Below are 23,856 nucleotides of genomic sequence, written 5' to 3'. Positions count from 1 at the left end.
TAAATTATGTGTCAAAACACGTGTTTTGGGTGATCTTTCCTTTGTGCTCACCCAGAAAAACGGAAAAATGGATGAAAATGGTGAATTGAAATGAAAGCTTTGAAGCACAGTGAAAGGCGTCAGAACCTAATATGTGAGGTGTGTGTTTGTCTTCTCTGTATGAGAGAGACAGAGAGAGAGAGAGAGAGACATGAAAAAAAATGAGTTTGCTTCCCAAATGACATTACAAGCTTATTAGAAGTCAGCTAAGTGAATTTCTGTACACTGTGTAAAATTAAAATTTAAAGGAAAGCTCAGGCACCACAGCTTTGCTTCATGCCTCCTATCACTGCTGACAATCCTTATGAGCTACAGTGTGTGGTGAAAAGTAAATATGTGAGTAGTGTATGTAGTTGTTGCAACTGTATTGTATCAGATTTGAACACAAAAGTCTTTAAAACATGCTATCACAAAACTCTTGTTCTATTTCCAGGTGACATCTCTCCCGAACCACATTACCTGCATGAAAAGTATATTTTCAGAACTTCACAAAATGCTTTCACCCTTACTTGCACTCCTGCCATTAAAGGACCACTCCCTCTCACCACACATCCAGCAGGCAAGCTCATTTTATGTGTTTTTGTGTGGTGCGGGGGATGCACTAGCTGTTAGGTGACATAACTAGTCCCTTCAAATAAGATCTCACTTGCCATCAATGGCCAATGTTTCTTTGATTCTGAGAGATCATTTTCTTTGAGATTTAGTGTTTGTATTTAAAAGGTTGATGATTGGTCTTGTTGCTGAATACAGTACATCAGAAATACATGCAAATGAGACTGAGTTATAAGTGGCACAAGGCAAGGCAGTGGCTGGGCCCCTTCATCACATATTGGCTCGGTCCAGTACACTTCACAGCAACTGTCCTGTTTTTCCATTGCAGCTGCAACCTAGCAGTAGTTGTATCATAATTGTGCTGTGAAGTTAAACGTTGCAACTTCTGTTGGCAATGCCAATCGTCGATTATGTCAGCAATTCCTCTCTCATGTTTCCCCTTTCTGCAATGGCCAAAAATATTCCCCTAACTCCGCCACAACCCGCGGTGCCAACCAGCGGTCTTTTGCGCCACTTATACCTCGTTCAGTCACATCAAATGTCAATAGGAAGAAAATGGGACAAAGTCAAGCGAGACACTGAGTAAAAACGAAGATTTGAGGAAAACCTTACTAGGAAGAACAGTAAGATTGGGGAATTTTTAGCAATGACTTTATGGGTTTTTCACAGGGGCTACAAATTTATGGCGAAGAATCATGAAAACTGTTATAGAGGAGAACATAAAATCAAAGTTCCACTGTAATTACAACACACACAGAGGCATTTAAACAGTTATTCTTCCTGCACTCCATGTGTGGCTGGAACAGGAATAAGCTCTACTAACTGGTATAGTAGAACGTACTCTCTCCCATGCACTTCACAGTGGTTTGCACAGCACGTGTGTACATGATGATTTCCTACCACTGCACACAAAAATAAATATGCAGCACCTGTATTTAGAACAAGAAGCATGAAATGAGTTTGGAAAAAGAAACCACCACCGAATCTGATACACCCATCATCCAAAGTGGAAATTAAATGGAGTTTTTTGACAATAGCATAACCCCAAAGACAAGTGGTGACAAAGCTACTGGAAAAACTATTACATACTTCATGCATTCTAAGGGAAAAATACAGACCAATAATTCTGAGTGGCATCACGCTTGCAAAAGGCATGTACATTTGTTCGTCTGAGGAGCAATGTCTTGGTAAGCAATTTTTCTGTCATGTAAAAAGAAAAAAGTATGAACTTACATAGCATCTTATTAGGGCTGCAGAATCACTATAACTCAAAGATATTTCAGTTTAAGGTCTTCTGTATTACTAGTTTTACACTGTGTATATCTTGCATAAATGTGCCACATTTCAGCCATCAGAATTTGCAGAAGATGCCAGGAAAACTACGTAACCAGATAATAGGAATACAGGAACAGTTTGTTTTCCTTCTTCCTCCATTTCTTTAAGACACTTTTCTATCATTGCTGTTTTTATGTTTGCTTGTCTTATACCTTCACTTCACACTCTGTCTCTTAGCATTAGTCCAAGAAGTGGTTCAGAAACCTCATCTCAGCTGTTTCATTCTTCATTCATCTCCTTTTCCTTACGATCCTGTTTTCATTATCGTAGAGAAGAGCAGGCTTAGCCATCACAATGTGTAGTCTTGGTGTTATGTCTTTCCTCATAGTTATACTAACATACAAAAGTATGCAGTCATTTACAGTATTATATTTCTGTATATTTTGAATATCATCTGAATTAGTTTTGTATATTGATATCTCTTCCCTATTATATTTAAATGAATTTATCTGTTCCATTATTTAATTGTTCATCATCACTGTTTTTTTTCTCCCCTCTACTTATGTGTTTCCCATCCACTGCTATTACTTTTGTTTTATTTACTGATACAGTATAACCATTCCATAAGTTTGTAAAATGTTACTCAATTTATACACATTTTCTTGTAAAGAACTTTCACTGTCTGCTAGGAAAACTTTGTCGTCTGCAAATAAAATACTGTTAGTAAATTTGTTCCTTCTGAGATCAATCTACTTGGGGATTTTAAAACTCTATTTTTTAGGACTTATTTGATGTATTTAACAGAAAGAATTGTTTGCATTAAGTTTTATCTTCACTTCTTCCTTTGCTTACTATCCAAACCAATCATCTGTGGTACTTCTGTTTTAATCATCATCACCGCCACCACCACCACCACCACCACTGGTATCATTATCTTAGATGTCCATTCACCTAACCAAGGAGAGGTGAGAAAAGAGGCAGTTTATTCCTGCATACGAGCAGCAATGAAATTTATGATCTTGGTTGTCAAAAGTATTTTGGAGTTTCTTTTGATGTCCAAGGGTGTGGTTATGGTGGGACATGAAAATGCAGCTGTTTTTCCATTTACATAGTGAATTTTGCATCTGTACTGATGTGACAATATGACAATATTTTCCTTCAACTCTTGGTTTTAAACACATCATTGGCCCACTGCTCTCTCACTGGCAGCAGCTGAGACATACACTGTGGTTTCAGTTGCCTGAGACTGCGGTCATGTGTGTGTGTGTGTGTGTGTGTGTGTGTGTGTGTGTGTGTGTGTGGGTGGGTGGGTGCGCAAGTGAGCGTTGTGAGTGTCTACATCTATCATTGACAAAGGCCTTAATGGCCAAAAGTCTTTATTTATTTGTGACAGTCTTTTTTTTTTTGTGCCTATCTGTGACTCAGCATCTCCACTATATGGTGAGCAGCAACTTTCCTTTTCATAATATTGTTACATTCCATCCTGGATTTTCCACTGTTTAACAAGTACTGATACTTTTGTGACATCTTTCTCCAATCAAAACAGTTAACAATAATTAATTGTTAAAAAAGAACAGTATCTATGCAATGCAAGGAGGTTAGAGTAAGTTCTAAGCTCCTTGATCCTCAGTGACACCACAGACACAACAGCGGCCAGTATTAGCTCCATGTTATGTGGAAGACAAACAATAGTTCGCTGTGGCACATGCTTGTCTCACACGATTTGTGTGTGTGAGTGTGTGTGTTTCAAAAACCTGTGGATGAAAGAATTAAATAATTTAATAATAATCCATTAAAATAAATCATAGTCAAATCAGACATTGCCTGTGACAGCACCAGTGGCAAAAGTACAAACGCCAGTGTCAGCAATTTTGTAATACTACACAATCTTTCCAAGTTCTTTAAAATAAAAATCTTCATGTGACCTTCAACTTTAAATGTAAGATGACCCTGATAATAATACCTATAATAATTTATTACACAACGTGAAGACACAGTTTAATTTGCAGGTGTAAGACCACCCTGTGTTTTTTGAATGATAAGTTTGTGAAAAAACCCCATTTACGATTGGGTAAACACGGTATTATTTCCACTTCCAGATTCATTGATTTGTGTTAGGGCTGTACGACTCTGGGCAGTCTTGTGCTCTCTTATTACAGCATACTATGTAATTTGCCAATTTGCTGTATCTGAACTACTGAAGCAAGCAGCTGTAAATTATTTTTCTAGCGCAATGCCTATTTTTGACAATTTAAGTTCATTTCTACTCATATCACACTTGTTGAACATCAGCTAAGTGTAACTCATGAATTTGCATTTAATCTGAAATATCAGAATGGTTTTGAAATATAGCTTACACTAATTCTGTCTACCTCTGAGAGTTTATACCTCGCTTTTATTTACATACATATATTTGCTCTGCAATTCGGCTTTCTTGAGAAGATCACCATATACTGAAATATAGCGAAACCCCTAGTTTATGTTTTCATGTGACCCAGACTTAAAAAACGCAAAACTGAGGAAAATGCAGAATTTAGGAAAATGTTAAAATCCTCCAAAATATGAGCAAAAACACTTGTAATTGGCATAGACAATTAAAAATTGCAGTCTTCTCCAATACGTTGTATAAAACGTGTCTGTGAATGAAATTAAATGTACAATACAATGTTTATACATTAATTTGTGGTAATGAGTTTCATCAGTTCTTAGAAAATCACAAATGCGAAATTGGTATCTGGGTACAAGGTAATGAAACTGTTTTCCAATGTGCTATGACCACAAATTATATGTTTTGACATATCATCCTTTGCGCTCACCCAGAAAAAAATGAAAAATTGATGAATATGTTGAATTAAACCAAAAACACCACAGCAGCTAAGTGGTTAAACCATAAGCATACATGCAGACATCTGCTTAACAAAAAACTTTATCACCATTACTGGTATTGTTTAATGCTTTTCTTACGAGCCGCACTTCATATGCTTAGCACAGTTAAAGTGTTATTTTAGGCTTGATGAGAGAAGCAGATATGAAAAAAAAGAGTTTACTACCCCACTTCACACTACAAGCTTCTTAGAAGTTGGCTCAGTGAATTTCTGTACACTGTATAAAATGTAAATTTGCCCTCTATCACTGGTGCCATTCTTTATGATCCACAGCATGTGGTGTGTGCAGTGCAAAGTACATACATGAGTAGTGTATGTAGTTGTTGCAACCGTATCATGTCAGATTTGAACAGGAAAGTCTTTAAAATGTGCTACTGCAAAACCCTTCGTCTATTTCCGTGTGACACCTCTTTCATAGCACGTCATCTGCACGAAAAGTATATTTTCAGCACTTCACAAAATGCTTTCACCCCTGCATGCACTCCTGTCACTGAGGGGATACTCCCCCTCTCCAAACATCCATTAGGCGAGCTCATTTTATGTGCGTCAGTGTGGCATGGTGGCTGGGCTGGCTATTGGGTTACCTAACAAGTCACCAGCCAATAAGAGTTCACTAGCCGGAAATGGGCAATGTTTCCTCAATTATGACTGAGCATATTCTTCATGACTAAGTGTTTGAATGTAAAAGGTTGACCATTGATATTGTTGCTGAATACAGTACATCAGAAATACATGCAAAAAGACGAGACTAAGTTATAAGTGGCACAAGAAAAGGTGGTTGCTGGGCCCCTTTGTCACATATCGGCTTGGTCCCGAGCACTTCATGTCAACTGTCTTGTTTTTCCACTACTGCTGCAACCTAGCTGTAGTTGTATCATAATTGTGAAGCTAAATATTGCACATTGTGTTGGCAACACCGCTCGTGGATTACGTCAGCATTTCCTCTCACACATCTCCCCTCTCCACAATGGCCTAAAATATTCCTATCATGCGTGGTGTGAACCATCTGTCTTTTGTGCCACTTGTAACTCACTCTGGAACACCAAATGTCAATAGGAAGGAAACGGGATGAAGTCAGGCGAGACATTCAGTAAGAACTTAGAGTTAAGGTAAACCTTACTAGGAAGAAATGTAAAATCGGGGAATTTTTAGCATTGATCATATGGGTTTTACACAAGGGCTATGAATTTATGGTTCAGAATCGTGAAAAATGTAAAATCGAAGCTCCACTGTATTTGTATACAAATGTTTAAGTAGTTGGAGTGCCATTATAAAATAATATAAATAATCTTAAAGACAAGAAATGAAAGGAAAGAAAAAGTGCAACCAAAGAAACAAGAAGAATGTTGCAGAAAGCATTTCAGAGATGTTCAATAGTTGGACAGTTAAAATTTTTAATTTTCATTTACAAATAAATTAGCTTTGTAATATAACAGTCTTTGGGAATGTGTCACATATGTTTATCTACGTTGATATTACATTACAAAATGTTACATTAAATTTTATTGTTATTATTCAGTAACAAAATATACATAAAGTATGTTAATATATGCATATGTGTATATAAAAGCTTGTACAAATTATCACAGGATCAGAATGAAGCTTTTACAGCTGTGTCACAATTAAACACCTTTTGAAAGGCAATAATTATAAATACACCATACACTTGTGAACAACACACAAAACTGAGACATTCATTACAAAAAACTGGACTTCCCACAGTCTCTCTTAAGTTGGCAATTCTAACATAGTCAATAATTTCATTTGTAGTTCATATGGCTGCACCAACACACCAAGAGATGCCTCTACTCTAGAGATAAAAAAGTATTCTGAGAATAATTTCTATAAACATGTACGGAATTTATCTTTCTTATCTGTCAGTGCGCAGAATAAGATGCGGCCATCACTTTAACTACCAGTAACAGATAAAAAAGGTCTTGTTCATAATGCCTTGTGACAGTGAAGAAACATTTGAGTTTTCCCAACAGATTCAGGATGTCTGATGTGTAGTTACTTCACCTATGACCAAAATCCACACCTGGAAACAAGTAACAGCCTACTTATCTGTCGAGTTCTGGGAACTCTTAGTGATCTTTAGTGCTGGAATGTTTTCCACACAGTCTTTTCTTCTTGTTGGACATATATTTTCACACTCAGAATTTCTTAAGTTATCTAAATTGTTTGACTCTGAAGGAACAGAGTTTGTTTCTTCTGATGGATATATTATACACACATGTTTCTCCTCAGACGTGTTTCCAACAGTGTCAGCTCCACTTACAGAGACAGGAACTACAATAATTTCAATTGTGGACACACTATCTTTACACATATTATTGACGTTCCTTGAAATGGTATTACACTGATGATGAATGTTTGGGACTTCAAATGAAGCCCTCATTTTGGAATTTTTCCTTGCTCCTTTTGGTTTTGACACGGCCACTTTTTGTTTTTTAATTTCATCATCATTATTTTGATTACTGTTATCAGTTGTATTAATTGCAGAACTTTTTGCTGAATCTTCAGGGTACGCACTGGTGGATGCTTGTGAAGGCTGCAGTATCTTGCTCCTGACAACCTGTAACAATATTAGTGGAAACTGAGTAATTTTAGTGCTGACTGCATAAAAAAGGAACATTTCATTCAGAAATTTGTTAGACTGAAAGAGAAAGAGGAACTGGGTATTTACGCACATCAATTCCACACCTGTGATCTGGGCATCCAGTTCTAAGGTGAGCCGCCAAAGTCAGCAGATGCTAGAACCATCAGAGGCCGCCACTTACGGATGCGTGCTCAGCCTCTCCTCCCTGCACTCTAACGGCCAGCCGATGGCTTACAGGGTCAGCCCCAGCCAGCTTTCCTCTCAGTTACGTGTTGACATTCTGAGTAGTGTTGTCAGACTACTATTGTAGCCACTCTTTGGCAAGTGGCTTCTTGTAACAAGTTGTTTCTGAAAGTAATATAGTGTTGTTCCCTTCACTGTTTGTGTATTCTTTTGGTCAGAACACAAAGGTGATGAGTAGGGTCACGTTTTCACTGTTTTTTGTTGTGCGGTTGCTTTCCGCACGTTGTCGTGACATGGAGGCTCTCCTTCAAGCATTGGTGCAACAACAGATGGAACTTCTTACAGTCATGCAACAGTCTGTGCCGGCATCACTCTCTCAACATTTGTCTCCAGCTCACTTTCCCTTTCTGTTTCTGCCATTTAATGAGGCAGCAGAAGACTGGGAAGCATATGAACACGGTCTACAGCAACATTTCCACATTTTCCCTTTTACGGATGTGGAGGTATCTCATGTATTGTTTTTGTCATGTGTTTCTTCTACCTTGTATCAGTTATTGCAGCTCTTGGCCCCATTGCAGGAACCTTCACTGTTGTCGTTTGACAACTTATGTTTGTTGTTATCTTCCCACTATTCGCACTGCATGCACATCGTGGCTGCTACGTTCGAATTCTACCAATGCAAGAAGCAGCCCCGTCAGTCTTATCGTGCCTGGACCGGTGCCCTCCACAGCCTTAGTCGCAAAACGTGTTTTGTCACAGCCAAGTCAAAAGAGTCACATGTGGATGTCATGGTTCACGATGTTAACATCCACTCTGACCCGGATGAGGAAGTCTGACAACAGATCCTCCAATTATAGAATCCCTCCCTCGAAAATGTTTTGGCGATGGCCCAGTTGTATGAGGCTCGAATGCCACTGGCCAGCAGCTGGAAGCCCAGTGCAATGTCGTGGTGGTACAGCAGGGTGACCTGAACACATCTGGGGAGGGCGACATCAGAGTGATGCAAGCCAACTACTCTGGCGGCTTCCACACAGCATGTGAACAGTGTTCCAGCTGCTGCTCCCTGTTGCCCTTGTTGCATCTTGTTATGGACAATATGACAGATCGGTGTCACAAATATTAGTCTGTCTGTTGGAAGTGTGGAAAAAAAAGGCCAAACTGCAGCAGCCTTCCACTCAACTTCACACAATGCAGTATCATGGGCCATGAATATGGATATCCAGGAAGTGTCTTCATCAGAGCCAGTTCCCCATGAGGATTCCAACAAATCTTTTATTGAGGTTTTGGTTTCCTCATTATAGCTATGCCTAGGGGTAGATACCGAGGTAACAGTTTCCCTGCTTAATACCGAAACACATTCACACCTTGGCTCACTGCCACTGTTGCCGGTAAACAGCTGTCTCCGGGGATATGGTAAACAGCAAAGCCCCTTGCTTGGTCAGTTCACAGCCAAAGTTACCTATAAATCAGTGACTTCAGCTGTTAGCTTTATTGTCATCCATGATGTTAGCTCAACAAGTCTTTTCAGTTATAATTCTTCTCAGTCACAGATTCCATACAGTTGGTGCTGGCCAAAGTCGCCTGTCAATCGTTGGAATCTCTGTGCTCAGAATTTCAGAGTATCTTTGTGGAAGGCCTAGGGTGTGCCACAGACTTTAGAGCCAATACAACCTTGAAGCAGTCAGCTTTCCTAGATTTTTTATGCTAGGCAGGTTGCTATAGCTTTACACCCCCCAACTCAATGTGGAGCTGGAGCAGCTCACCTCTCTTGGGGTTCTGCTTGCCATTTCCTCTAGTGGATGACCCACACTCCTTATCATTGTGAAGAGATCCTCTGGTAGCTCTGACTCTGCGGCAATTTTAAGGTTACCGCGAATTCACAGCCTGTCAATACATCCCCACTGCCACGTCTGGACGAACTGTTCACACACTTAGCAGGTGTCAGTTCTTCTCTAAATTTGATCTTTCCTAAGCATATCAGTTACTCATGGATGAGGAGTCGACAATTGATGTTTGGGCTGGCAAATCAACTGCAGTTTTTCAATACTACCACTATTCCACAATGTTTCAGCTACCTGGATGACACTGTCATTTCCAGATGTACCTGCACAATCTCATGGTCATTTTTCAAAAACTCTGGGCCTTGGGTCTGTATTTCAATCCGTAGAAGCCCAAATTTTTCCAACCATCTCGAGTATCTGGGACACATCATCTCGCAGCAGGATGCCCAACCCATGGAGTGTCTGGTCAGTGTGTGGTCATGCATTCGTATAATCGTTCCCCTCCCTTTCACCCCCCCCCCCCCCCCGCCCCCCAATCTAATATGGAAGCTGAGCACTTTGTGTGTACCTTTAAGACTCAGCCGAGCAGGTATAACAGTTTTTCTGGCTGCCTTCTGGATGACTCCAATTGGTTTCCTTAATCCCGCCAAGCTTCTCCACCAGTGTAAGCCGTAGATGCTGCACAACCTCCTCAGTCTGGGATCCACCCCACCATCATGTTCTGCCATATCGAGTTTTCTGCCAAGGAATGGCAATCTGGCTACGTCATTTGCTCGGTCCCCACCTGTTTGCCAATTGCCATTGTGAATCAGAATGGATGCTGCATCTACGTCTTGTGGACTGGAAAGTGGAAGGTCTGGTGTCATCAAAATCAGCTTTGAGTCTGGTTGGGTACCCACTCCCCTGTCCTGGCCACACCATTACGTTCATTGGTGCCTGATTGAAGGTGTGGCCTACCTGGCGATGTTTCTGCTTGTGTCAGTGCCTCTGCCTGCTGAGCCAAACTATGACTTTACATCCTCTGGCAGAAGTTCCAGTGGCCCTCCAGCTGGTGGACATTTCCCCTGCCAGTTGTAAGTCTCCAGTGGGGCCTCAACCTGTAACAGAGCCTACTCTACCTTCCACACTTCCATCGGATCTCACCAGGGATCCTGGCTAAGATTGTACATTACTGGTAATATCATCTCATTGTTGGGGCACTCCTCTTGTTGGCCACTTCCGCCTATATTCTAAGATCTCCTGTAACTGAGAGTTGCTCTACACTCTCACTTCTGAGGCCTCTGTGGATGTGGACACCGTCTAGACATCCATGCTGTCTTCACATTGTGGCTGTCCACACCTTGCCTGGGGATCAGCAGTGCTTCGCCCCAAGGGGAGGGGGCGCAATGACCTGCATCAATTCCATACCCGTGATAGGGGTGCGCAGATGTAAGGCGCGCCACAGAAGTTGCCAGATGCTAGAACCACCAAGGGCTGCTGCACATGGATGTGTGTGCAGCCTCTCCTCCGTGCACTCTACTGGCTGGCCAAAAGCTTATTGAGTTGGGCCCAGCCAGCCTCACTCACTCACAGTTATATGTTGACCTTATGACCAGTGTTATCGAACCAGTATTGTAGCCACTTTATGGCAACTGCCTTTATGTAACCAGTTGATTCTAGAAGTAATAAACTGTTGTGCCCATCACTGTGTGTTACTGTGGTCAGAACAGGTAGTACTTACTTTTATGATGCACATTTCCCAATAGAGGCAACAGAAAAACACAAACATACTTTTTTACTTTAACTATAGAGGTAAGTACCTTTCAATCCAAAAGATCGAAATTATTCATTGATGTAACTGCACTGAAGCTACCAAATGATACAATTTGACAAGAATTATTTCTCTGCTGTTGGCCTCCATTACCACCATGATTTTCAAACAACATGAAATAATATGTCGCAGTCCAAAAACATTCTCTCTCAAAAATCTTAAAGGATAAATTATTCAAAAAATAGTACAGTGAGACATGTAAAAAAAGAGGAGGATTAAATACTTACAATTCCACAATCAACACACTTCCGTTTTCGGTCTTTATGACAATGTAGCTTTTCATGTTCTTTAAGCTGAGATGGTCTCAAGAAGGTTTTGCTACAATTTTTACAACGGATTGGTTTTGCAGCAGTGTGTGTCAATATATGCCGCTTCAATTTATCTGTAAATTGGAATAAAACTTTATAATTCATGATTCTGCATAACAGACAATAATATAAACAATAAATTTAAGGGTAACAGAATTCAAAGACATAGAACATTACGCCCTCACATTTACAAGTGATGAAATGGGGAAAGACATGTAAAATTAATAATTGCTACTTAGTCTTTAAAACCTTTGTTCTTCTTCATAGGAGGAAATGTGAACACACACATTTTGGCATTATAGAATGTGTGAATAACAATAAATTCGGATGTTTGCATCTTGAGAAGAACTGAAATTCAAAAACTGAAGCAATCATTGCAATATAAATCACCACCTCTTTCTTAGAACTGTCTCTTCCATTGCATTTATTCACAAAGAAAACTTGGAAAGTGAACTGAAGTTCACAGAAAAGAAATAAAAATAGTGACATTTGCTGGTGATACTGTAATTCTGTCACAGTTGGTTAAGGACTTGGAAAATATGCCAAGAGGATGCTGGCAGAATTAGTGGTAAATGAGACACTGAAAGTAATTGACAAGTTTTGCCATATGGGTAGGAAATAACTGATGATGGCAGAAGTAAAGAGGATATAAAATGCAGACTGTAAATACCAAGAAAAAGAAAAGCCATCGCTGGTACAGAATGCAAACTGAAGAATTAGAAAGTCTTTCTGAAAGCACTTGTCTGGAGTACAGCAATGTATGGACAATAAACAGGGCAGGCAGTATGAGAAAAGAAGCTTTTGAAATTTGTTACTACAAATAATGCTGAAGAGTAGATGGTTAACTAATAACGCTGAAGATTAGATGGTTAGATAATTAATAAAGAGATAATGAATTGGATCAATGTGAAAAGAAATCTGTAGTACAACTTGATTAAAAGAAGAGATAGGTTGACAAGACACTTTCTGAGTCATCAAGGATTGGTTGATTCGATAATGGATGTATATGTGTAGGGCAAAAATTTTAAATGGGAGACTTGAGCACAATTACTGTAAGCAAGTTGAATTGGGTGTAGGTTTCATGGAGCAACGATGAGACTTGCACTGGACAGAAAAGTGTAGATCTCCTTAGTTTGTTAATTATTTGCACGCTCTGTGGATCATAATAGCAACTGCTCAGTACTATATGCAGTGTGTCAGTTTTACAACTTCACTACATCTTCTCAGCAGAATGTATGGCAATGTGCTAAGCATTTATATGATTTATCTCCTGGAGGAGATGAGTCCTGAGGGTTCTGTTACGTGCACCATCACTGGTAAATGCTACTATAGTCTTCTGCGCTCCAACATAATTCCAACCCTACAAGGGTGTGCCCTTCAAGAGTGTGGATAGGATCGTTTTTATGCAAAATGATGCTCCTCTGTACATTGCACAGACAGTGAAGCAGATACTGCAGAGGCATTTCAGAAATGCTAGAATTATCAGCCCTCAGTTCACAACAGTCTGGGCATCCGGATCACCTGATCTTAATCCGTCTGACATCTGGCTGTGGGGTTATTAGAAATATGTTGTGTTCGCTGCTTCAGTTATGAAAGTAGCTGAACTGAAGGCAAGCACTGTGCAACACACTTCGAACATGACCCTGAGACATTCCAATCTGTTGTGGAACATGTTTTTTTCTCGATTTCATCTTGTGGGAGAAAACAGCACAGAGCATACTGAAAATTTCTTGCACCACTACCATGACAATGAGAAACCAATTTCATTTTACTTTTTATGAAGTTTTTGGCCTCAGAGAATTAAAAACCAATTTTTACCATCTGACGTGGTACATTTTTGCTGTGGTGGATGGGCTTACCTAACCAACAGTGCCACGACTGTTGACTGCCTAACTTGTGTAGTCATGCGCACTGAACAGTATGGATGGTGCATTGTGCAACTCAAACCACTAATATGTCATTTGTAGCTGACGTCATTTATGTTAAGATACACCATCTATTAGTAACATTTTCATACCCCCTCCCCAAAAAATCAGTAATATGCTATTTAAATTTGACATCATTCTGAGCAGTGGCTCTCTTTCTACAGGTTTTTTTTTTTTTTTTTAACTGAAACTTTAATTATGGGATCCCTGAATACTGCAGGGAGAGTTCCCATCTGTGCATTTCAGAAAAGCTGATATTGGCAGGAAGTATGTAAATGGTGGAGACTGTGAAACAGTCACTGCAGTGACTGTTGGGCAGTACGTTCCGCACCTGGTGTTCGTGCTGTTTCTTGGCCACAGTCTGTCAGTGGCCATTCATTCAGACTGACAGCTTGTTAACTATCATGCTCATGTAGAGAGTAGCACAGTTGTTACAGCTTAGTCAGTAGATCACATTGGGTGCTCTCATAGGTAGCCCTGTCTCTGATGAGATATGAGATGCTTGTGACTGGACTGGAGTAGGTGATGATGGAAGTATGTGAAGGACAGGTGTATTGCAGGAATATGGGTCTTGAAGCAAGAGGTATGGAGCAAGGGTGGTGTAGTGATGGCAAGGATATTCCTCATTTCACCACACAGCAAGAGGTTCTTGAGGGCCGGGCAGAGAATGTGATTCAGTTATTCTAATCCTGGGTGGTACTGAGTCATGAGAGGAGAGCTCCTTCAAGCTGGATGTGTGTGTGTGTGTGTGTGTGTGTGTGTGTGTGTGCGTGTGTGTGGGTGTGTGTGACAAAAATGGCAGTATTTACAGTGGCTGGTACGTCTGATAAAGTTGCAGGTACTGATGTAGCCATCCTCGAGGTGGAGGCCAACATTGAGAAAGGTATCTTGCTGGGTTGGTGGAGACCAGGTGAAGTATATTGGGAGAAGGTGTTGAAGTTCTTGTGGGATGTACATACTGTGCCCACACAATCGGTCCAGATCAAGAAGATGTCATCAATGAATCTGAACCAGGTGACAGGTTCAAAATTCGGGTTCATTAGGAAGGATTCCTATAGATGGCCCATGATCAGGTTGGCATACGATGGTGCCATGCACATGCCCATTGACATAGCACCTAGACATAGCACCTATCTGTTTGTAGGTAATGCCTTCAGAGGAGAAGTAACTGTGGCTGAGGATAGTGTCCTGGTTACCAGAAAGGAGGTTGCAGGTTGGAAGTCAGTCAGACACTGGAAAAGAAAGTGTACAATAGTGGCAAGACCTTGAGCATTGGGGGGTGTCAGTGTAGAGGGTAGTGGCACCAACAGTGATGAGCAGCGCACTTTTTGCATAATAGGATGAAGTGTTGCTCCATGAGAAAAGAGACTCACTCTGTGGGGACACAGTAAGCAGCCACAATGGGGCATCTCAGTTGGGTGGGAGCATGTAGAAGGTAGGACTGCTGTGAGGGGTGAGGGGGTGGGGGAGGGAGGGAGGGAGGGAGGAGAGCGAGGCGGGGGGGGGGGGGGGGGGGGCGGTTCTGGGATTGACCTAAGGATCTGAGGTGGGACTGGAGATCCTGCTGGATTTCTGAAATGAGGTCACTTGAGAGTGTTTGTAGGTAGACGTATCTGACAACTGCCAGAGTCCTACAGCAGGTAATGCCTGCAGTTCATAACCTCAGTTAGCCTTTTTCAGCACAGCAGGTAGGCTCGCATGGTTGGGACCAGCTCTTAGGTGTTGCATTACAGTTCTTTCTGCAGATGTAAAGTTGGTGCCCATGTTGAGAAATTTAGCAACGCACAAGGTTAAGAAATTCTGGAATGTTAACAGGGGTGATCTGTGGGCAGTGGGGGTGAATCACAATTTGATAGACGAGTGAGATGAGACAAGCTCGGCACAGTATTGATTTTGGTAGGGTTGGTGTCAAAAATGTGTTTCCACTGTTGGGACAGGGAGGAGAAGAAGAGAGGGTTTTTAAGGAGCCCAGCAAGATTGAATCTGGGAGTGAGGCAAAAGGTAAGGCCTTTGGAAAGGACAGTTACTTCTGTGGGACTAAGGCTTTTGGAGGAAAGTTTCATGACTGTGTTTCGGTCCTGTTTAGGTTCTGAATTCTGTACGCCAGTGGGAAGGAGTTTCTGACGGTGTGGTGAATGTAGTAGGTCTACGAGGCAGGATTTATCAGCTGTGAGAGGATGTGGAGAGTTTTTGGAGGCTCTGCATTTGTATAATACGTTATTTGTTGGTCTACGTGTGTTAAAGCGCGTGACCTTGATTCGCACTTAGTCTCTGGCGCTGTACGCGTCTCACTGCGCGTGACCTTGATTTGGACTTAGAAATTTTCAGCGTGCCTTATATTTACTTGACCCGTGTTGCAGAAAAATTCACTTCCGGTCTGTGTTATTCTTATGGGATTTAGCGCTGTTATCATTTTTTTAAATCAAATGTCACTTCCGGCTTTTAATGAGTGCTGATAAGGACTTCCGTCGGCGCTGCTCGCTGCTTGGAGTCACTGTACGCTCAGCAGGCGGGACTGCAACACAACACAGCCGAAGGCCTTCCAAGGCAGGAGCAGATAAACAGAATCGAGGGTTTTTTTGAGACAGCATTATGTATGCTGCTCTAGTTACTGGAGGACAAGAGTTTCACTGTGACAGATGGGATGAAGGAATTTGGGACTGATTGATTGAGGGGAGTTACAGCACTAAATGGCGAAGTCATCAGTCCCAAAATTCATAGTTACTTGTGTAAAGTAGAGGGTCCACTAAAAGTGGGTGGATCCAGTCAGAGAGGTCAAACTATAAAGCTAAGAAGTTAACACATCGAAGGCATAAAAGAGTAAGCCAAATCTAAAAACTGGAAAAACAGAGGGAGAAAAGTGTGGTCTATGTACACGGGAGTGGTCATGGGTCCCAGACTGAGAAGACATGAAGAGAGGCTCAACCACAACCACCCTGCCCCTGCTCCATGAGCAAAGAAAACTTTATAACTGAAAATGAAAACCCCTTTCAAGAAGGAAACTGAAGACCAGTTCAACCATCTGTGAATCACCTGCTAATATTAAAGACAAGGAATCTGGTAGGCTGTACTTAGCATGAAGAGCATATAGGATACTGTATGCCTGGCTCCACAACCACATTGTGAGGCTGGCTGGTCATGCAAGAGAAAACAATGGGTGAGCCTGGTATGACCGGTGTGTAGACGGCATAAGACAGTGGGCTCGTTCCATGTGGAGCGGAAGGAAGTACGCCAAACTGCAGTAGTCTTGATTGTGCGGAGTTTATACTGAGAGCAGTAGTGCACCAGATGTCATTCCACTCTTCGGCAAAGAGAGATTTGTTGTGTATCTGCATATCTATATGTCGGATCATGAAAGGGAATGGAGGTAAGTATCTACCTCTCTAGCCAAACGGTCAGCCAGTTCATTCCCTCAGATGCCCACATGACTTGGACCCAGAGGAAGACAATGGAGCAGGTGGTATGGCCAAGAGAAGGTCATGGATAGCAGAGACCAAAGTGCGATGAGAGTAAAGTCGGTCTATAGCTTGCAAGTTGGTACATGTTAAAACACTGTGGAGGGAAGCCTGAGAAATAAAATGGAGGGCCTTGTTAACAGCTAGCAGCTCAGTTGCTAACACACTACATGATGTCAGCAGTAAATAGTGTTATATGCCAGTAGGAGATGAAAAAGCGTATCCTGCTTTATCTATTGTTTTAGAACCATTAGTGTAGAAGATGTAGCATCCTGGAACTCTTCAAGGATGGAACGCACAAGGTGCTGGGATATCATAGAGGTGACAGAGACCTTAGGACCCCGGAATAGGTCGGTCCTAATTCGTGGGCAACATACCATCCAAGAGGCGAGATGCAGATCCCGATGAAGGGAAGTGAGACGCATTCCAACCAGCAGAAGGGAAACATCCCTCAGTAGCAAGGAGGACGGGGTACATGGGATGGTCAAAGAATTGTCAAATGGTGATTGCATGAGAAACCAGGAACTGGCTCCATTGTATTTGTAGAGGGGGAATCCCCACTTCTGCGAGGAGACTGTCGACAGGACTAGTGCAAAAGGCACTGATAGCCAGATGCAATCATAATGATGAACAGGGTCAAGTACTTTCATAGTGGAATGAGCTGTTGAGCCATAAACCTGACAAGCATAATCTAGTCTGGACAAAAGCAGAGCACGATGATAGTGAAGAAGAGCAACACTGTCTGCACCCCAAGATGTGTGGACCAGGAGGCAGGGAGCATTATGCTTCGGCACGCAGGTAGTCTTCAAGTGGTGAATATGGGACAGCCACACCAGCTTTTTATCAAAAATAAGGCCCAAGAAACAGGACTGTGCTACAACATCTATGAGCTGGTTGCCTGAATAACTTTCTGGATTGTGGTGTACTGTAGGTCAACAGCAAAAATGTATAACCCATGTTTTAGAGGGAGAAAACTGGAAGCATGGGGGAGAGCCCATGCAGAGGCCCATCACATGGTGTCTTGGAGTTGGCATTCAGCAGATGCTACCGAGTGGGAGCTGCACCAGATGCAAAAATCGTCGATATACAATGCCGGAGTAACCTATGCCCAACAGATGTCACAAGCCCATTGATGGTGATGAGGAAGAGCGTGACACTTAACACAGAACTGTGTGGGATACCATTCTCCTGCGCACGAGGGGTGCTCAGCAAAGTGCCAACGTGAACCCGGAAGGGGGTGGTGGGATAAAAACTCCTAGATAAAAATTGTAAGGGGGTTGCGAAAGCCCCAGGAATGGAGGGTAACTAAAATGTAATGGCACAAAGCCATGTCGTATGCCTTATATAGGTCAAAGAAGACTGCAACAAGATGCCAGCAGTAGTAAAAACCTGTCAGATTGCTGTTTCCCATCTGAGTAAAAGGTCTGTTGAAGAGCATCTTCCCTGACAACACACTGATATGGGGACAAAAAGCCCCAAGATTCAAGCACCCAACATAAATGGAAGCTAACCATTCTCTCAAGCAGTTTACAAAGTATGTTTGTCAGGTTAATTGGATGGTAGGTGTTGAGAGACATTGGGTTCTGCCTTGGTTTAATGACAGGGTAACCTTGCTGCCTCACCACTGTGAGGGGAAGACACCTGTGATCCAAATGGATTTGAAGATCCTGATGACATGTTGCTTCTGGGTAATGTCCAAGTGTTGGATCATCTGATTGTGGGTGGAATTCGGGGGTGGGGCTGAGTAATATGAAGAGGAAAGAGCTTGCAAGAATTCCCATTCAGTGAAGGGTTCATTACAGGATTCGGTTGGGTGGAGGTTGGAACAGAGGGCTGTTTGTTCAAGTCTGCATTTCTGCCACAGAAAGGAATCAGCATAGGAAAAGGACACCAATGCTGTCACAAAGTGTGTTGTGAGGTGTTCTGCAAGTACAAATGCATTAGTAGTACACGGTAGGATCAGACCCTGGACAGTTGACTGTCACTGGGGTCCCAGAAGGCTACGGAACTAGGCCCAAACTTGCAAGGAAGATACATGCATCACCTGAGAGGAAACATAGCACTCCCAGCATTCCTTTTTACTCTGCTTAATAAAGTAGTGAGACTTAGCGTGGAGACACTTAAAAGCGACAAGGTTGGCCTCTGGAGGGTGTCGTTCAAATTGTTGCAGCATCTGTCAGTGGTTCTGAATAGCGACTGCTACACCCTTGGTCCATCACGGTACCGATCAATGACAAGGGGACCTGCAGATAGGGGGATAGCAGTACCAGTTGTGTGAAGAAGAATGGCTGAGACATCTTAAATCACTGCATCAGTGCAATTCGAGAGAGAGGTGTCAAAGTGCACAGCAGATGTATATAAAGGCCAACTGGCTCTGCGGAATGCCCAACGTGGGGACCTGTCGACAGAAAGTGGTTACACTTGCAAAGACCATCATAGGGTGACCAATGCAGGGAAGATATGAGAGCAGGGGAGGAGACTGTGGGATCGACAGCAGAAATGGTGCCATGAGAAGCATTGAAGTGACTAAGGGAACAGTCACTGAGGAGAACAAATCAAAGTCTGTAGAAAGTTGCTGAATTAGAAGACCCCTACCCGGCGAAGTGGCACTCCCCCACAGGGGGTGATGTGCAATGAAGTCCCCGAGTAGGAGGTACAGTGGTGGGAACTGCTGTATTATGGCAGGCAGGTCAACAAAAAGAAGTGGCCTACAAGGAGGGAGGTAGACACTGCAAAATGTGATTGCACTCATACTGCTATTGATTCCAGGTTGGTATGAAGGGGGATCCAATCACTAATGACATCAGTGTGAACCGAAGTGCACACCACTCCAGATGTTATCCTAGAGCTGGCACAGTTCTGACAGAACACCCAATAACCACAAAATGTTGGAGAGTGGTCATCACAGATGCGCTTTTCTTGAAGAACAAGACAGAATACAGAAAAAGAGGAAAGGGGTTGTTGAATTTCTGGAAGATGGCAGAAATATTCATTGCAATTCCACTGGATTATCATGTGGGCAGAGTCAAGGGTAGACATATAGAAGCCGAGGAAAGGTCATGTCACTGCGTCAGTGGGTGTCAATAACGAGGATGGGGTTACATCCATAAAAACTGGGGCTGATTTGGGATGAGGAGTAAGGGTTGAAGCCACTCGGAAAGCTGGGGAACCCTTGTCAATTGACTTGCACTGCTTCTTCTTCTCCCTCGGAAGGAGGGGGGAGGCGTTATCTTTAAGGGAATAGGTGGCAGCAATGTCCGGATCAGACAGAGAGCCAGTGTCTTTGGGGCACTCGGAGCGTGGGTCCCTCATCCAACCCAAGGTTGCAGGCTCCCCCATCTTGAGAATGCAGGGAGCAGGGAGCCCCATCTGTAGCAGGAGCCAGAGAAGAGGATATCTGGGCGAGGAGGAGGAGCAGTTCCTTGAGGGGAAGAGTGGGAGCTGCTGGGGGCAGGGGAGGAAAGGGAAGTGGGTCAGGATGGGGCTAAGCAGGAGGGGGAAAGAGGGGAAGACGTAACTGAGGCAAAGGTAGGATACAAGATGACTTGGACAGGATTTGTGATTGGTGTAAAGAATGGCAGCTAACTCTAAATATAGATAAATGTAAATTAATGCAGATGAATAGGAAACGGAATCTTGTAATGTTTGAATACTCCATTATTAGTGTAGCGCTTGACACAGTCACGTTGATTAAATATTTGGGCGTAACATTGCAGAGCGATATGAAGTGGGACAAGCATGTAATGGCAGTTGTGGGGAAAGCGGATAGTCATCTTCGGTTCATTGGTAGAATTTTGGGAAGATGTGGTTCATCTGTAAAGGAGACCACTTATAAAGCACTAATATGACCTATTCTTGAGTACTGCTCGAGCGTTTGGGATCCCTATCAGGTCGGATTGAGGGAGGACATTCAGAGGCGGGCTGCTAGATTTGTTACTGGTAGGTTTTATCATCACGTGAGTGTTACAGAAATGCTTCAGGAGCTCGGTTGGGAGTCTCTAGAGGAAAGGAGGTGTTCTTTTCGTGAATCGCTACTGAGGAAATTTAGAGAAGCAGCATTTGAGGCTGACTGCAGTACAATTTTACTGCCGCCAACTTACATTTCGCGGAAAGACCACAAAGGTAAGATAAGAGAGATTAGGGCTTGTACAGAAGCATATAGGCAGTCATTTTTCCCTTGTTCTGTTTGGGAGTGGAACAGGGAGAGAAGATGCTAGTTGTGGTACGAGGTACCCTTCGCCACGCACCGTATGGTGGATTGCGGAGTATGTATGTAGAGGAGGAGAGATGCACAGGGTGAAGTCTGTCAAACTTCTTCTGGGTCTCAAAGTAGCTGAGATGGTCAGGGATCTTTATTTCTTGAATTCTGTTTTACTTCATATACACCGGACAATCGAGTGAGTGGGGAGAATGGAGACGAGTGCAGTTTACACCTGAGGTGCAAGGATTCCCCACATGAAGAGGGTGCCCACAGTCACCACAGATGGGAGTGGCATCACATCACGAGGACATGTGGCTGAACTTGAGCCAACAGAAGCAATCCATGGGACTTGGAATGTGTAATTTGATGTTGCATCTATATACCATTACCTTGAACTTCTGAGGCAGGGTACCCCTCTAAGTTCAGGATGAAAGTGCCAATGTCTATACGATGGTCCTTAGGGCCTCTTTGGACACACCGGACAAAATTAACATCATGTCGTTCTACATTAGCCATAAGTTAATCATCAGACTGTAGAAGATCCCTATGGAAAATTACACCCTGCGTCATATTGAGCGACTTGTGAGGAAAATATTCACCGAGATGTCTCCTAAACGGTCGCAGGCATAGAGGGAGGCTGACTGACTAGCAGAAGTTGTCTTGATACGGAGGGAGCCAGATCTCATCCTGCTTAACAACTCAACTTCACCGAACTTGTCCTCAATGTGTTCCACAAAGAAAGGGGGTTGGAGGAAGCAAAAGTTTCCCCATCAGTCATGGTGCACACCACGAAGTGCAAAAAGGGTTTCGCCTCAAGTCAGTGGGCCTGGTCCTCCTCCCAGGGGATAGCTGAGGAGGGTATGAGAAGGCAGAAATAAGAGCTGAGACAGAACTATTTCTAGGAAGATCAGCCACAGCAATGGCTGCCTGGCAAGACAAGTTGTTGCTGGGAGTTCCAATGCCCTGAAAAGATGGGCAACCACTCCTAAACTTACAGAAGGCGTTCACAGTGCAGGTACCAAGCAGAGTGATCCCCGTGGTGTCAGGGGGGCTAAGCCAGGTGGGTAGATAACAGCCCCACCACACGGACTGGCTAACGAGCTGGTGACCTAGCAAGGAGGTGAAAAGGCAATGGCGGGGAGAGAGGGGAATGAGGAAAAGACAGGGGGAAGGGGGAAATGAGAGAGAGAGGGCAGAAAGGTGGGGAGGAACCCATGCCAAAGATGCTAGGGAGGGAGTTCTTCCCTATCTGGCTAACACTACAGATTTCAGATTTAGAGGTGGAGGTCAAACCACTGAGGAGGAGCAGAAAAGCCACAAAAGAGGAGGACAAGCAAACCCACAAAGCCACAAGACAAAGCGAAGTCTGGGTTGACAAAAATAAGAACACCAGGAGAGGGAAAAAAAGAGCAAGGGAAAGAAATAAGGACAGGGAAGGAGAAAGAAGGGGAAGGTAAAGCAGCCCAGAAAAGCAAAATGTTGCAATAGCTCAGGGACCCATGCATGCAACACACATAACCACAACAGAGTTGTGGGCTCCCTGGGGGATTAGGGATTGCAGAGCAGGAGAATTTTATGGATGGAGAGGAGGCATTGCATTAGGTTTGGGTATGATTTACATGGTCTTGCAGGACTATCCCTCACCATTCTAATCCTGTACATTCAGACATTCTTCTATAGAGTGAAAGGATTTATGAAGTAGAGATGATTTTATGATGTGTTGCAAGTTAAATTTCATTATCCATTAAATTCTTTGCATCACTGGGTAGATGGTCGAAAGTTTTTATAGCTGAGAATCCCACTCCTCTTTGAGTCACCCTTAGGCTCAGTAATGGACAGAGTAACTCATTTCTCCTTCAGAGCTATTTATGAAGAAAATTGTTGGTCCACATGACAGACACAAGGATGTAGGGCATTTTCATAATGATTGCCAAACCATAGGGAAACCAATGAAGAAATAAAGACACTACACATTATAACACAAAGATTTTCGCTGACTCTGGAAAGGAATTGATGACACATAGGAGGTACAACACCGTCCAGTAGAGTGAGTAACCGTTAACAGAATATGGCAATACACAATAAAAGTGTATTTAATGAACATTTCTATCCTTTTACACTGTGACAAGCAAGATTCTACTTTATTGCCTCATAAATGCTCCTTCTTTATATACCACAACTAAGGTTTAATCTAGCATCTGATACATCATCAGACACTTCCAGTCCTTCCCGACAGCCAGTAAAGCCCACAAACTTCATGTCTTCCAGTCTTCAACTGATCAGAATTACCTGGTCCCACCCATAAATGAAGCTACAGAAAGTTTATTATGGCACTTTGCCTTTGATGGTGAGCACTGTGCCTCTCTTTTCTCCACCAGTCTTTGCGGACTGCTCTTTCTCCGGGTTGCTTCCAACTCTTCATACCACTGATACCACTTCACAATTCCACTACCACCCAAACTCTGAACCAACACCCACTGCTTGCACTACGCTTTTCATTTGCATACGCCGATGCACATTTCTTGGCCTCTGTTCTCTTTTGATTAGCTGTATCATAAACAACCACGGCGAAAAACTCCGATTGGTAACTCAGTTCCCTGTTACCCCACTGCCTCTTGCTTCTCCCAGATGAATTTCCTGGCATAACTGTGGCCTGGAAATTACAGCTATTACATCTATGAACCACGGAACTTGCCGGTGGTGGGGAGGCTTGCGTGCCTCAACGATACAGATAGCCGTACCGTAGGTGCAACCACAACGGAGAGGTATCTGTTGAGAGGCCAGACAAACGTGTGGTTCCTGAAGAGGGGCAGCAGCCTTTTCAGTAGTTGCAACAGTCTGGA

The 23,856-nt window shown here is 42.9% G+C and overlaps 1 protein-coding gene across 1 annotated transcript in view; it reads right to left on the bottom strand.

The window, feature by feature from the left end:
- Positions 1 to 6,241: 6,241 nt before the first annotated feature.
- The window catches only part of LOC124615910 (zinc finger protein 442-like), a 363,598-nt gene continuing 345,983 nt past the window's right edge, over positions 6,242 to 23,856 (bottom strand). The window contains exons 15-16 of the mRNA XM_047144088.1: positions 11,352 to 11,506; positions 6,242 to 7,326 (exon numbers count right to left, since the gene is read on the bottom strand). Of these exons, the coding sequence (XP_047000044.1) occupies positions 6,808 to 7,326; positions 11,352 to 11,506 (674 nt within the window). The 3' untranslated portion in view covers positions 6,242 to 6,807. The remainder of the gene's footprint in view (positions 7,327 to 11,351; positions 11,507 to 23,856) is intronic.

This window comes from Schistocerca americana, chromosome 5, assembly GCF_021461395.2.
Source record: "Schistocerca americana isolate TAMUIC-IGC-003095 chromosome 5, iqSchAmer2.1, whole genome shotgun sequence".
In the NCBI taxonomy this organism is placed as follows: Eukaryota; Metazoa; Arthropoda; class Insecta; order Orthoptera; family Acrididae; genus Schistocerca; species Schistocerca americana.
Note: the sequence above shows the minus strand (reverse complement) of the source record. Positions and strands in the feature narration are given on the sequence as shown.